Genomic DNA, 16,974 nt, shown 5'->3' with positions numbered 1-16,974 from the left:
GAGCAAACTTATGGCCTGTATCATTTACGATCTGCATCATTTTCTCGGAACGCGCGCGCAAACGGCTATCTTCTGAAGATAGCATTGCGGGCCTAATAAAACAACAGAAAATATTTCACAAATTTAGAAAACATCTGTTAGGAAAGTTTGTTTTTGATGTGTTTTGTTTTTTTTCCGCTATCTACTCAAGATAGTATTTTTTTTTATAAAATACAAAAAGAGTAAGAAAGTTTGATAATAGAGGATAGTTGAAACAAAAATTCCTATCGTTTTACTCTAATTGACCGGGGCTGCGCGCTTAGAGAAAAATTGGCACTAGGCCGAATGCAAAGCTATAAAGAAATGTTAAAATGACGAAGCTGACCAAAATTGCTATCTTCAGAAGATAGCAAGCAAAAAACATAAAAAATAATAATATTAAAAAAAAAAACATTGCCTAACACGCGTTATAGATGATGATTCAGTACGGCGCAAAACGGCAAAATTGCATTGACCGGGGCGCGGTATTAGAGAAAAATCGGCATTAGGCCGAATTCAAAGCTATCAAGAAATGTTAAAATGACGAAGCAGACCAAAATTGCTATATTCAGAAGATAGCAAGCAAAATACATAAAAAAATAATAATATTTAAAAAAAACATTGCCTAACACGCGTTATAGATGATGATTCAGTACGGCGCGAAACGGCAAAATTGCATTGACCGGGGCTGTGCGCTTAGAGAAAAATTGGCACTAGGCCGAATGCAAAGCTATAAAGAAATGTTAAAATGACGAAGCTGACCAAAATTGCTATCTTCAGAAGATAGCAAGCAAAAAACATAAAAAATAATAATATTTAAAAAAAAACATTGCCTAACACGCGTTATAGATGATGATTCAGTACGGCGCGAAACGGCAAAATTGCATTGACCGGGGCGCGCGCTTAGAGAAAAATCGGCATTAGGCCGAATTCAAAGCTATAAAGAAATGTTAAAATGACGAAGCAGACCAAAATTGCTATATTCAGAAGATAGCAAGCAAAATACATAAAAAATAATAATATTAAAAAAAAACCATTGCCTAACACGCGTTATAGATGATGATTCAGTACGGCGCGAAACGGCAAAATTGCATTGACCGGGGCTGTGCGCTTAGAGAAAAATCGGCATTAGGCCGAATTCAAAACTAGGCCCTATAAAGAAATGTTAAAATGACGAAGGAGACCAAAATTGCTATATTCAGAAGATAGCAAGCAAAATACATAAAACAATAATAACATCTAAAAAAAACCATTGCCTAACACGCGTTATAGATGATGATTCAGTACGGCGCGAAACGGCAAAATTGCATTGACCGGGGCTGTGCGCTTAGAGAAAAATCGGCCTTAGGCCGAAGCAGAGCGAAGCAGACCAAAATTGCTATATTCAGAAGATAGCAAGCAAAATACATAAAAAATAATAATATTCAAAAAAAAAAAAAAGAGGAAAAACATTGCCTAACACGCGTTGTAGATGATGATTCAGTATGGCACGAAACAGCAAAACTGCCTTGACCGGGGATGTGCGCTTAGAGAAAAATCGGCATTAGGCTGAATGCAAAGCTATAAAGAAATGTTAAAATGACGAAGCAGACCAATAGGCCTATTGCTATCTTCAGAAGATAGCAAATCAAATCCCCCGTCGGATCTGATGGCAATAGCCCTATAGACGAATCCAATTTCACGCATTCCTGCTCCTCAATGGCAGCCATTAGCCGCGACGGGTACCCAACTATCCCACCTGAAATGTGGGATGATGCGGCCTTGAAGGGTAAATCCACCCAATTGGGTACTCACAACACCTGTTTGGTGCATGCGGGTACCCAAATATGGCCGACCAAATCCTGACCATGACTTGGCTCGTTGGATTCGTCTATACTATAATAAATATACTGCGCCAATTAAGTTTCCTTATACTTGGAAAAACAATCACAATTTCAAAACTGAGCAATATTGGGGTAAATGTCTTTTTGATGCACTAGCTAATCCTGCACATTATGACACCACATTAAATCCAATGTGACCTCAAAAAGTAAAGTTACAAGCAATTGAATAGACGAAGGTCCAGTTTTAAAAAGTGACAAACTGCCCTATATACAAGGCGCAAACAGATTCCAACAGGCGCAACAAAGAGACAACACAGTTTCTACAATGAAGCATTATTTCAAGCAGTTTTATTTCAGTTTTTACTTCTCTGTACTTTTCATAACTTTCATTTTATTTGTCAGTTCTTTTCTTTCAGTTGATTCCGTATATAGGGTATAGTATAACTTTAAAGCCATTAGGTACGGTATGTCACACAACCCAGTCGACAGATCTCACATGCATTCGACCTGAATTCAAGTGTGGAAAAAATGATGCCTCTCATACTATTATTAGATAGGCCTATAGGCCTACATAAATTAAAATGCAGCTTATAAAAGCTTAAAGTACAATTTATTTACAAAGCGTGTAATAACTCTTGCATTTAAATTAACCTTTATGTATAGCAATTGTGGCCTTTGTAAACCGCCGGACATTTCGGACTATTTAAATATTTACAACTGAACATTATCTGATTACGGTAAATATTTGAGTTATAGTATTATTATACAAGTACAAAGGTCAATAACTTTGGCACTTTCAAACTTCAGTATTAATATGCAAGTTGTATTTATTAACAAAACACCACATAACAGAGGATTATACATTATACAAGTTAGATAATAGTATACTTTTTAAACTTTTTCCCGTTTTATTTTAACAGCAGCATACACTAATATATGTCTACAGTTGACTTGAAAGCAATAATCATTCAAAATTATAATAATACATCAGCTTGCAAATCTGATGAACGCTTTTGATTAATTGAGTCAATTTGATTGGATCTCTAGTACGTCGAGACGGACCACGCAATCGTTAATACGATGATCCACGTATTCTGACGGACTAGAGATTAACGGGTATATATCATTCAGATCTAATTTCTGTTCTGTCTCGTCTCTCATGCACTGTAAAAGTGTTATCACTCGAGTTTCAACTGCCACTTTACTTTTCAAATCCCATTGAATTCTGTGAAAAGATGTTGTTTTAGAATTGTGGGTGTGTCATTATTACTTGGTCGATTTCAGAATAAAAGTGATGTATGCATAAAGGCTAATTCACACCTTCTGTAGATAACATAAAATGTGAAATCGACCAGCATTTTGAATGTGTTTTTATTGTAAATTATATGTCTATCCAAATTCAAATTTAACCATGCGCGTCTATGCAGTGGGCGAGAAGTGGTGTCATGTTCACTCACACAGCTATGCTAACCGCAAGTGGAATGTTGGCTAGTACTTTTAAAAATCATCCTCTGCTCGTCTCTCGTGCATTGAATTTTGTATATATATATGGGCTTATATGGAACATTATCAATGTAAGGACGGATATGAACAAAGATCATGAATGGTATGTATAAAACAAAAATACAAAAGCAGACATAATAATACCAACTAAGCAATAAGTTGTGTGAAGTCGACGTTCTGGACATTTCAAGAGGATCAAATGTTGCATTTGAAAGAGGGAGACTTTTAAATAAACATCAAAATTGATGGGTAGGCTACCAATCATTTTGATACAACCTGTACGCCAGGGGGTGGGAGTTTTGACAAAAAATCGACAAAAGAATCCGAGTTCCCCCTCGCGTCCGCTCAAAATTGTTGGTTTCCCCATTTGTTTCCCCTTTTTCTTCATTTAAAACTTAACATTCCCCATTATGGTTTAAGTAAAACAACTCAGAGTCCCCTCATTACCCTTAAGAGTCACACTCCCACCTTGCGTATAAACATCCCAAGTCAAACCTTTATACCATTATAGTTTATACAAAGTCAAACCTTTGTAAACAAAGTCAAACCTTTGAATCTTGAAACACACTTTTTATTCGACGATGCAACAAGTATACTCTTTATGCAATACCGGTATGAGTTTCAAGTCATTGTTGACGAAAAAAAGTATTTGTATTCGAAATTGAATTTTCGAATAAGACTCGAATACTATCGACACCAAATATTCCACGTCGAATACTTTTTTTCGTCAAAAATATTCGTTAGAAGAAAAAAGTGACTTGAAGTTGAAAAAAAATGGAAGCACGAATACTTGTTCCATTGAATTTTCGACGTCCACAAACCGTCCTTACAGTAAACCTCAGGCTATGACATATCAGCCACCTTAATGGTTGAAAGCTGTATACCGGTATCTAATTTTAAACATGTTAAATAGGGCAGACACTCAATTTAAGGGTCCATTCAGTGATCCCATGAAAGTGTAAAAAAAAATTGTTCTTAAATTGCCTAAAAGTTAATGCTAAATCATTCGAATTGTCGTGAAGTATTTTTGAAATGAGCAATTTGGCAAACAACGAAGAAAACAGCATTATTGACAAATTTTTCTTATGAAAACTTTTTAGAAGTACAAAAGAAACAAAGTCGGGTTGCATTCGGTGAGAGAATATAATTATCGTAATCATGGTAATTATCTTGTTCATTGGGAAAGTGAGTCCGATGACAGCAAAATGAAAAACGGAATAGTGGCGTCATCCCATGAGTGACCAATTATTGCATTTCGAATATCATCCCATTATTTCTCTGGATTAAAGTGTTTCATATTAAAGGCTAGCAATTAACTATTTTAAACTGTTGTGATTTGGTATACAGCATCTTGCGAATGGCATGGTAGTGAGCTTTCATATAGCGAGTGTGATTTCAAATATCACGGACATTGTTTTGTAGGTTCTGTGGTTCTTGAGTTATGTTATATAAAGAGGGCTGAAACAACAACCCCTAGTGTGAAACGTATACATAACTCATTAACAACAATAAATCAAGCAAGTTTACATCAAGCAAGTTTACAATCATACCCTTAAGCAGGCCAGTATGTTCGTGTATATAAGGGCATTACCGGCCTACTAAAAAAGTAGTGCTCATACAGGGTGTCCCAGAAAAAATTACCGAGCAAATAAAATTGAACGTAAGTCGAGAAATAGACATCAGAATCAAAAAAATTTAAAATGTACCGCATAACCTATTTTATTGCGCATCACATACGAACATTTTATGTGATTCGGTTGACTAGTGCGCATCAATGCAGTTCATTCCAAGTTTGACCAACAGGCGCTTTTTTTTTTACTCGCTCATCGCTTCCTAAAGTTTGTGTATCTCATTAAATTTAGTCCACATTATCATAATCCGACGGTGTTATATTATTCATGCTTTCACTGAAGATGAATAACAGTTTGTCCGAAAAAAACTTTGATATCTGCAATTGGAAGTTTTCCAACTTTAATTCTTTAGGTTGTGCAAATACGTTCTTTAGGTTGTGCAAAAAAATTTAACTTTCCAAAGAACATGAGCCAAGAATGACAATGATGAAGTGCTTACAGCTTTACGTGTGATTTTGATACCATGCAACATTGATGTTGAAGTTTTAAAAGATTTAAACTTTGCATTACAATTTCTTGGAAATATTCCAAAACATTAATGTGTGTGAGAAATTTTTTAAGACAGCTGGAATTCTTTATGCAATAATTCTTTATGCAACGTTTTTGAACGTTTATATCAACATTAACGAAAAAAGATATTTACCAGTACCTATAGCATCATCTTACATGCAAGCTTTCATTTGCAATATCGTGCAGGTTGTCAAATGTGAACAAAACCTAATTAAATGTTTTGCCAGAAACAGATTGTTTAAAAAGAACGAAAGGGATTTCAACGAACAAAATATGAAGCTCTTTGACCACTGGTGCGCATTGTGTTGAACGATCTTTCTTTCAAACTTGGAATGAAGTGAATTGACGCATACGTTATGTAATCGCTCATTTCTTCGCAATCAGTCAACCGATTCCAACACAATTAGCATATAAGATGCAGAATAAGATGGGCTACACGCCGATTATTAGATTTTGTGATTCTAATGTCTATTTCTCGACTTACGTCCAAATTCATTCGCTCGGTAATTTTTTCTGGGACACCCTGTATAATAAAAATGGCCTAAAAGTAATGTCGATACGAGTAAATGTATATACCAATGCCGATTAATTTCAATTGAATTTTGGTTCCAACTTCATTTTGAAATCGTAATGCAGGCATGGTAACAGCTCCAAATTGCTGTTTCCATGATGTTCAAGGTTATATATCTGTATAAGACTTCAAATTATAATAGCCCTACACGTGTTTCCCCATATCCATATAAGTTTAAGTTCGATAAATTCATTCGGAGGTGGTTTCAGAGGTATTTACAATAACCACCGAATTTGTATCAACGATATAAAGTGAGCCACTGTGACACACGTAAGACCTCGCGGATGCAGCAGACCTGTCTTGATGCATCGTTCAAGCTTTCCATCGCAAGTATATTGGTGAACATGTCCAGTTTCATAGTAGACATTCCTTTTTCCGTATCGTCCGTTCGGGACATGGCTATGTAAATATTGTTATCCTCATCACACGCCACTCCCTTAGGAAGCCCTGGCTTACCATCTATTGAGAAGCTATCTAACTTGAAGATTACATTCTCTGAACTATCTTCAAGCGATAAATCAATGGCATTGACTTCGCCTAATTTCCAGTCGCTGATAATGGCTTGGCGGCGGCCATCAGATTTATTGGTCGCAAGGAAGTGCGGCTCAATATTCAGGTTGATCCTCTTCTCAAATTCCGATTTCGCGTCTAATTCTTTGAAGGCAATGATGCATTTTCTGCGTATATCTCCTACTAAGATTTCCTCATCGAAAGCCACATCCAGTGAATAGCCTTTCGGCTTCACGTCAGGATCTTCATCACCACCCTTTATATTGAACCTATGGAGAAAATCGCCATCTAGGTTGAAAATCTTGACATATCTGGTTTGATCAGTGACGGCGACATGCCCGAGTGGGGTAAACACAATATCGGTTGGATATCTCAATTTGCCTTCGCGATGTTCATCTTTCGAAGACGCGATAGTCTGTTTGTAAATGCCATTCTTGCCAAACAGATACACTCTTTCGTTAACATGCTCAATAACCACAATGTCACCATATAAGAAAACGGCGACAGCTTTGGCCATTTTGAATTCGCCTTGAGATTCACCTTCTACTCCAAATTCAGTGAGTGGGCCATCATGTTCACCTTCGTCGTCACCGCTCTTCTGCTCCTGCTGGGGCTCCGTCTCTTCTTTAATATCGTTCAGATCTCCTACACCGATACTGATATCATTGTGATCGGCGTGGTCTTGCTGAATGTTGGCGTTAGCATCGCCCTATATATTTCAAAAGAGAAAAAATAAACATGTAAAAATAAATTGTATGCTATACATAATTCACCCATATGCATTGATAAACCCCATAAACATATAAAGATCCTGTCCACATCATGCGCGTACGCAGGAATTTCTAAAGGGGGGTGTGATGATAAAAAATAAAGCGACGCAGGGGGGTGTCTGAGGGGGGATGTGCCCCCCTCAGAATTTTGAAACTTTTGCAAAATGAAGACCTAATTGAAGCGATTTGGTGGACAATTTTGGCACTATTAGTGTGTAAAATTTTAATTTGAAAAAAGCCAACAATTTGTGAAATGACGGTCCATGAAGCCTTTTATGAACAAGTTTTCCCTACAGTTGTAGGCCTCTTTAGTGTTAAACACAAATTGGTAAATGTCAAAAGCAGAAGCCAAAATGGCTACTTGTTTATCCACTACACAGAATGCCCTACCCCCTTCAGAATTAAGAAACTTTGCAAAATGAAGACCTAATTGATGCGATTTGGCGGACCATTTTGGCACCGTAGTGTGTAAAATTTTAGTTTGAAAAAGCCGAAAATTGGTGAAATAACGGTCCATGAAGCCTTTCGTGAACAAGAGTTTTCCCTCCTGCAGAAGTTGGAAAATTTTGCAAAATGAAGGTCCGATTGAAGCCATTTGGTGCATAATTTTTACACTATTTAAAATCATTGCTTCAAACAGAAAAAAGGGCCCGAACTCAATTTGCACAATTAAAACCTTTACGTACGTACGTTGCCGGGGTAGGGGTGTGACGATATGGAGAGGTGTTGGTGTTAACATGTAGGCCCTATATCCATGTTAATTAACAATTAAATGGGGGTGGGGGTGTGTGTGGGAGGGGTGTTAACATTAATCGACATATTTACGTACGTTGCCGGTCAGTCAATACCGGGTATAGGGGAGAGAAAAATTTGAGTGGGGGTAGTTAAGATATCTATAGGCCTATGATAATTTGATATTATGTCCCCTATGCCATGCTCATTTCCCTCCTCTCCTCCCCCCCCCCCCTCCCTCTCTCTCTCTCTCTCTCTCTCTCTCTCTCTCTCTTTCTTTTGCCTTTTCTCCTCCATTTTTATTTTTGGACAAACCCAAAGGGGTGTTTCACACACGTAACACCCCCCCTGCGTACGCCAATGGTCCACATATGGTAGCGTTCCTGTCATTTTAAAGAGATATTCTTGTTGACCACATTATCACACTGGATCACATGGATGCACATACCGTGTTTAAAGCCGATTAAACATGCTATTCTTAGATAAAATAATATTTATGTAAATAACTAAAGGGTTTCTATCCCATTTAATCCTAATTTTGAATTCACACCTTCGCTCTTTAACGACGCTGTACAGCTCAACTTACCGTACTTTTCCTGACCAGACAGTCCATGCCAAAATTGTTACTACACCTTTACATTTCATCGAATCTCTTTTTGATGTCTGTCATTTTGAACATCACACTCACTTTATTTTGCAATTTCATAATTTGCATATTATTAGCATATTTGCAAGAAAAAACATGAAAATCAATAAATACCAAAATTTTTCACAATTTCAATATCTGATTAGAAATTATTGCATGTAGGCCGTTTGTTATGACTTGATGAATGAAGCTGTTAAACAGATTTTTGATATTTTTGCTTATTTTTCCTTTTTTACCCCAAAATGTGTAAAAATCACAATTTTTGGATGACCTATATTTTCTTTGAATATTTATAAAAATTCTTAATTTAGGTATAATACAGTGCAGAAAAAGATATGTTTTCCAATAAATTGTTCCATTTTCCATTTTGGGTTAAATACTCAATTTTCATATTTGAAACATAAAATGAAAACATGTCCATTGCACTTTTTCCTCAAGATATACTATAATATCAAGGTTACGGATATATTATAATCCCTTCTTATCTTCACTGATCCATCAGATTGTTATGAATGATCAATGTAAAGGTTCAAAACTGGGCTACTAATGGTCTGTCAAGTATCTATAGTTATTTTCATGATATGACTGTCAACTCAAAAATCATGAAAGGTCGAATGTAGGAAAAGTATGATCAGTTGAGCTGTACCACTATTTTTAATAGGGACCGTCAATATTTTCACGGAGGAGCTCATTCGTGGGCAGGTCTTTCTCCCAAAATTGAGTTATTGTCAACATATAATGCTCCTGATCACTGACGTTAAAGTACTCGTGGAGCACTATGTTTTGACGATATCTCAATTAATCGGCCTTTTTGATTTCTGTTAGCTGCAACTGCATGAACACACCAGAAGTGCAGGATCCATTGACATTTATTAAGTAACTTGTAATCATGGTAGGCTACATCACCATGGAATTGCTTATAAAACGTTTCTAAAACATTTGAAAAGGTTATATTTTGGGTTTTAGTTAAAATGTTTTAATAACATTAAATGACAAGTTTTATAAAGTTTATGTCAACTTTTTGTATGAAAACATAATGTTAAAAGTATTGACATGACGAAATGTTCTTGTATAAAACGTTTTCAAAATATGTTTTTGAATGTTATAAAAACGTTTTATACCATTTACATACCCTTCACATGAACCCGACATTAAAAGGTTTTCTGACAACCTTTTCTAACCTTTTACGAATAATGTTGAAAACATTTTGCGTTTTTTTATTTATTTTTCATTATTTATTTATTTATTTATTTATTTATTTATTTATTTATTTATGTATTTATTTATTTATTTATTTATTTATTTATTTATTTATTTGTTTATTTTATTTTATTTTATTTTATTTTATTTTTTATTTTTTGCTCATATGAATAAACTCCGGTGCGATAAGTCGTAGATAGGTCAAACTATACATTTTGTTGGTTGTACAGAGGACTGAGTTGACAGGATTGAGCAGGTTTCAATTTGACTTGGTCTATACAATGGAGTGCAAATTCTCGAATTATCGGTACATGGGTGATAATTTTACACCGACTGGAATCGTATTTTACCATCCAAAGTGAAAGTGCAAACAAAAAAGTAATCAGCAAATAAACTTTTACTTGCAAAACTATTATTGCCGTTTCATTATTTCTTACCACGCTTGCTTTTGGTTGCGACGGTCGGTGTCCATTTTCGTCCTTCTTCTTCAACTCTGAGTATGGTTCCTTGACGCTTTGTGCGGACTTCTTTTTGCCGCCAGATTCTTTAGGACTACTGCAACACGTCCCCATGGCTTTTTTACGGATATGCCTGTCGAAAAAAGAAAATACCGAAACACAATGATGAATTTGATAGTTACGAAACAGGATCTTATAAAGGCCTTTAAAATAATGTTTCGTTTTAAATAATGATGAAGTGAATTAAATGATGAACGTGATGAATAGCTATGTCATCTTACGTGACTTGGTGAAATTAAGAAGCTTCGTTTGGGTATAAATTTGACCATGACGCTGTATACAAGCATGTCTACCTTTAAATTATAGGCACATACTATTTGAAACAAATTGTTGAGAAAGAGACAAACCTAAACGGTACTTTTTGCCATAAAGCAAAGTTAACCAGCGACATTTTTCTCCCATACAAATGAAAACAAAACCATCCAGAACAATTGCAGTATTTTGGAAAAGTATTTAAATTATTCTTAACTCCAGAAAAGTTGGATATTTCAAAATGAACTATCCCATTGAATAAACATAAATTGGTTAATTAATAACAAATGAGTTAGTCAATCAGAAGTTCGTGCTTGATGAAGATGGCAAACCCCATCTCTATTGATAATATTAACTTAGTGTGACTATTCAAACAAAACTCTCAACACGAATATACTGAGCATATCAATCTGTAAATATAAAGACATTATTTAAATTTGAATTTCTCTCTGTAATTGTATGTTTGATATTAACATGGCTCGGATATTACTTCACAAAGTTCGAACCGATATTATTTTCTAACACTACACAGTAATAATACATTAATTAAAAACATTTCTCGACTACTGATCATAGTCGTAACCGTAAATAAAATAATAAATAATTCTAACTTGCTCCATTTTGTCCAATTTTTAATCCAAGATAAAAAGTCGGTTAATAAAATAGCAACATAGATCAATTCAAACAATATTTAGTAGGATATGCATGACATGGCTCTGATCATGCAGAGACATGGATAATATAGTTTGGCTTGCATGTAGGCCTATATGTACCTATACATAAATCGATATGAAATGATCTAAAATATGGGAAATCCACACTAATCGAAATGTCCCATATGTCCGATGGTGACCCCACCAAAAAAGTCAACCAAATTAAGGCGAGTGGGATGGACTTTTTTACGGTAGGCCTATATAGCAGGAAATGAGTCAAGGAAACATCAATAATCGCATTTATATTGCGGTCTTGTGGTTCTTGAATATATAAAAATTAAAAATTTTGGCGTTTTCAACCTCCCGAGAGAAATCATGCACACGAGGAGGAAATTATATAGGCCTACACCTTATATATCAAACATTGTGATCCCCCTTTTTTATGTCAAGCATATAGGCCTAAGCATTAACAGTTAGCTGAAATCTTTAGGAATAACGCTGACGAAAACTTCGGACAGGCAAGGACCTGGTGAAGGGGTCGCGTCAATAGCTGGTCGGGCATTTTTACACGGACGGGACAGGTAGCCAACAAACCCTGATCGGAACCGACATGTCGGCTGTGGTCATCTGACCCGCCTTTATACCAGATGAGCCACGGGGAGAGCGGATATTTTTTTTTTGGTCCTGCGGGGAATTGAACCAGGGACCTCTCGCACCAAAGGCAAATATCTTTAAAAACCAGTGTGCTCATACTCATTCTCTTGCGTGTCAGCTGTAGTTTGTTTCAATATATCAAACACTGTGGTCATGCTCCCCTCCAACCCGCCTTGCGACAAGTTCCTAACGTGTTATCTTTTTCTTTCTTTTTTGACATAAATACTTCAATTTTGGGTTCTATACATGAAAAATAAACATTATTATCGACTATCAGTAATGTTTAAAAAAAGATGAAACTTTACGCCCTCAGATAGCGTCGGAAGTCAATCAGGAAACAAGATGTAATGCGATCATGCAATGTTATGTTTTATAATATAGGCATAATAATAATATGAATGGACGTACCAATTAGTACATGCCTGTACCATAGGCCCTATCATAGGCATATACGGAAATGAAAAGGAATATACTTTCCATCACATAATAAAGTATAATTTCAGTTTAAGCAAGTAATTTAAATAAAATAATACAGACCTGAAAATAACAGTTGACCGCTAGGCATATATGTCAATGACAAAAAATACAGACGCACATTGCAGGACAAAAGATGCGGAGGATGACACAACTTGCATCACACCCAACAGAAGTGTTTATTGCATTGTCTTGTATAAAATATCAATTTGTCAAAAAACATCGACATTGATCGATGTACCGTAAACGTTCGCCTAATGGCGCTATGTGCTCCCTTGACATAACTGTAATTTTAGACACAAACTAAAAGTGGTCTCTTGTAAAAAGCCCACCAGCAAAATATAGGCACATACTCTTAATTCTTGTTGGGATTTTTAGAGGAGGGAGCTCTCTATTTGTACATGAAATCTTCCCCAAGGCAAAGGAGCCCAGGTGCGCCATTGGGCGAACGTTTACGGTATTGTCATTGTATTTGGGCTCATCTTGCACATGCACATTGAGCTATACATTGTAAATATTATGGCTTGGTATTTGTCAGAGAAGATGCAAGGAAGCCTTAGGGGTGGTGCAATAATTATGTGTACCCCCGGGGGGGTGAATTCTCAAAATGGTCTGCCAAAAATCGCTTGCCCCCCCTTTGGCCGTGCCAAAAACCTTTGCCCCCCTTTCGACGTGCCAAAAACCTTTGCCCCCCTTTTGACGTGCCAAAAAATCTTTGCCCCCCTTACACATGCAAGATTTTGGGGAACCCGAATTTAAAACCTTAAATTGTCTTAACATATAATGCGAGCGCAGCGAGCAGGAAATTTTGCATATTTGAACGTGTTCGTAACGTTTTCCTACGCCTTTTTAGGGCGTAATATAGAAACAGTGCCCAAAATATCTGTGCCAAAATTGCTTGCCCCCCCTTTCGACCTGCCAAAATCGCTTGACCCCCCTTTCGACCTGCCAAAAATGCTTGCCCCCCCTTTGGCCTGCCAAAAATCTTTGCCCCCCTATAATTCACCCCGGGGTACACATAATTATTGCACCACCCCTTACATCTCCTGGTATTATAAGCCTACTTGTTTTGAAGAAAAAAAATCCACTTTCAAAGAAAGAAAATTGGGAAAGGGTATAAAACATGCATGGGTATTTTAATATTTGGTACAGCCACAAAAAAGTTATTGAAGAATTTAAACATTCTGCAGATTCTTTGTTACCCCGTAGGTTAAAATAACATTTCTGGAATTTTACGTGACTACACATGTGTAACTAAGTTTAATTCTACTAATAATCTACAGTGATCATAATTTTCCTTCACACATTTACAATGCAATGGTACACACTGGTGTGTATAATCTGCATCAAATACTTGACCTACATTTTGCACCATAAATACTAAACAATACTGGAATTTCAAAGTGTATTTTGTTTAATTATTGGACCCTATTTAAATTCCAGATATTTGAAGTCACTAAGTTTGAAAACTGCTGAATAGATTTGTATTGTATTTGGGATTTCTTTGAGTATAATAGTGACTTTTTAACTTTTTGTTGAACTATTGGACTATTTCATTTGATATTGATAGTATTATAAATGGTTTTATTATTATTATTATTATTATTATTATTATTATTATTATTATTATTAGTAGTAGTAGTAGTAGTAGTAGTAGTAGTAGTAGTAGTAGTAGTAGTAGTAGTAGTAGTAGTAGTAGTAGTAGTAGTAGTAGTAGTAGTAGTAGTAGTAGTAGTAGTAGTAGTAGTAGTAGTAGTAGTAGTAGTAGTAGTAGTAGTAGTAGTAGTAGTAGTTGTAGTAGTAGTAGTAGTAGTAGTAGTAGTAGTAGTTGTAGTAGTAGTATAGTAGTAGTAGTAGTAGTAGTAGTAGTAGTAGTAGTAGTAGTAGTAGTAGTAGTAGTAGTAGTAGTAGTAGTAGTAGAGTAGTAGTAGTAGTAGTAGTAGTAGTAGTAGTAGTAGTAGTAGTAGTAGTAGTAGTAGTAGTAGTAGTAGTAGTAGTAGTAGTAGTAGTAGTAGTAGTAGTAGTAGTAGTAGTAGTAGTAGTAGTAGTAGTAGTAGTAGTAGTAGTAGTAGTAGTAGTAGTAGTAGTAGTAGTAGTAGTAGTAGTAGTAGTAGTAGTAGTAGTAGTAGTATAGTAGTAGTAGTAGTAGTAGTAGTAGTGGTAAAATATCATCAAAATTGTATTTTTTGATATTTTGTAGGATATAGCACCTGTTTATCACTGACAAAAAATTTAACCTGAAAATATGTTGCGTTTTTGTTACAACAGCCAATTAACATGTCGTTAATACACAGACCTCTATGTAAATGTATACTTTAAAATGCATTTTTCTCAAATTGGACCCTGATCATGTAAGTTTCAAATTTAAGCTTGTAATGTGGTTTTGTTACAAATTTTGGCATCAGAACATGTTCTCTATACTATAGTTCATTAACCTAGGTCATTAAACAAATTTTTGAAAACCCATATCTGATTTATACAGGGTGCGCAAAAAACAACCTAATTTTCAAGTAGTCATTTTGCAAAAGTGACAATACTTATTTTATATTAGCTCCAACAAGTTTTTAAATGCAGTATTTAGATTCCTCATGCAATTTCTGTTCAGAAAATGTATACATTTTTCAAGATTGGATTATTATTTAGCGTGTTATGATATATTGAAATTTGCGGTAAAAAAACAATGAAATACATAAGAAAATGGGTACAACTTGAACCAAAACGTGTGATAATTTTACAAATGGCAATGATGGAAACAATTTTATGTTCCTAAACTATACTACAGATTCACTACTCATGATATGATAAATGAATTAGCCCTATATCATAATATTTGATGAAGATATACTCAAGAAAAGTTGCCAAAAGCTTCAAAAATTGAATGTTTCCTATACTTTAACATTGCCCCGCATCCACCTGCTCCGCATCCACCTGCTCCGCCACCCCTTGAGGTTCAATTATAAACGGTTGTCAATTTTTAACAAAATGTTGCTTTGTTTTCAAATTTTGCACACCTAAAGACTGGTTTCTTAGCTTTACAATGACACCTAAAATTAATTTGTATGATAAGGGGTTCAGGAGATAGAGACTTTTTTCAACAGTGATGTGCAGAAAAATGTTCCACCGCCACCCTTTTTGCATGCCCACCTTGTGACATGCGACCATTTATGAATCTAAATTCCAAAATGCTGTACCGTTTGTCTTAAAGCTTCTAAACCACCATGATCACGTCGAACACACACAAAATTAATAATAAAACCATAATTTTGAGTGACCATTTATGTCAAGCCCTGCCTTGCCCTGTACTTCCAGATCAAACACTTCTTTCATTTATCATGTTTATTGCTTCTAGTTCTGAGTCTGAAACCACATTGCTCAGGAAAAGGGAAATTGTCATACTTGTAAAAAATGGAAGTTAGATATTATTAGGTTGCACATTTAGGCCTACATTGAGAATGTAAATTTACACATGATGTATACAATATGTTTATTGTTTCATTCATATAATAGCTATGCACATGTTGTATAACTAGTATTGTGTTGTAATTTAATTGCGGACATAATTTGTTTTGTAATATTTGGACTATAGGTATTAGAATTAGATGTGCTTGTGTTTGTATGCATGTCACTGTTTTGTTATACATTGTACATTGAAGCTTGTTATACATGTTTAATGTAATTATGTTGATGATTTTAAAAATCATAACCAAACAAACCCGCATTCACAAACATAATTATTTTGATTCAGTAGTAGACTAGTGCTAATTTACACATAATACTGGGAAATATGCATATGAGAATAATAAAAACTAAACAGATGTGACACAAATGGCGTAAAATGGAGCAAACCGGTGGAGCAAACATGTTTTATGTAAAAATATTAGTGGTGGGACACGCCTTTGACATTGGACCTATTAAAATGAAAACATACACCCGTTTATTTGTTAGTACAATATATTACTGAAATGTCAAAAAGTACCATGCAAAGTTTAAAGCAAGTAACCCATTGAAACTTAAAAGTAACTCAAGCGCAACATTTAATACTATTGATATTGTATAAACATGTACAAATATGTTTACGCAAGTATTAAAAATATTATCCAGCAATATTTTAGATATTGTAGAACGTCCTATGTTATCGATTTGAAAAATACTGATTATCTTGTAACTTCGAAATGTTCAAAATGAAACACTTACCGTTATAATTTGTCCAATTATAGAAATAAAATTAATTCCAAGAGTGAGCAGAAAATAGCGTTTTGTTGATCATGTTCCCAGGCTGTGAAATATGAATGATGATGAACTCAGCTCAGAGCACGCTTGACTCCGAAGTCAGATTGATTGCAAATCATCACGTACTGAATAGCGGTCTACCAAATCGCTAACTATTGACGAATATTTCAGAGTTGAATATTTTGAGAGTAATTATGATGAGAGTATGCCTACACTATAATGTTTGATTTTATAGCTAATGGTGGTGCAATAATAATGTGTACCCCGGGTGGTCACGAC

The 16,974-nt window shown here is 35.3% G+C and overlaps 1 protein-coding gene across 1 annotated transcript; it reads right to left on the bottom strand.

The window, feature by feature from the left end:
* Positions 1 to 2,172: 2,172 nt before the first annotated feature.
* On the bottom strand, positions 2,173 to 16,819 carry LOC140148917 (uncharacterized). The gene is made up of 3 exons (XM_072171022.1): positions 16,660 to 16,819; positions 10,352 to 10,505; positions 2,173 to 7,275 (listed from the first exon to the last, which is right to left on the bottom strand). Exons 2-3 carry the CDS (start codon positions 10,484 to 10,486, stop codon positions 6,295 to 6,297), a joined length of 1,116 nt encoding a protein of 371 aa, XP_072027123.1. The 5' UTR covers positions 10,487 to 10,505; positions 16,660 to 16,819; the 3' UTR covers positions 2,173 to 6,294.
* Between the last annotated feature and the right edge of the window lie 155 nt (positions 16,820 to 16,974).

The sequence above is a fragment of the Amphiura filiformis genome, chromosome 3, assembly GCF_039555335.1.
Source record: "Amphiura filiformis chromosome 3, Afil_fr2py, whole genome shotgun sequence".
Taxonomy (NCBI): Eukaryota; Metazoa; Echinodermata; class Ophiuroidea; order Amphilepidida; family Amphiuridae; genus Amphiura; species Amphiura filiformis.
The sequence above is the reverse complement of the archived record's forward strand: the minus strand, read 5'-3'. Positions and strand labels throughout refer to the sequence as shown.

Coding starts and splice junctions, on each gene's coding strand:
- LOC140148917 (XM_072171022.1), bottom strand. CDS start 10,486: ATGGGGACGTGTTGCAGTAGTCCTAAAGAATCTGGCGGCAAAAAGAAG. Junction 7,276..10,351: donor CGCAACCAAAAGCAAGCGTG/GTAAGAAATAAT, acceptor TGAAATATATAG/GGCGATGCTAACGCCAACAT.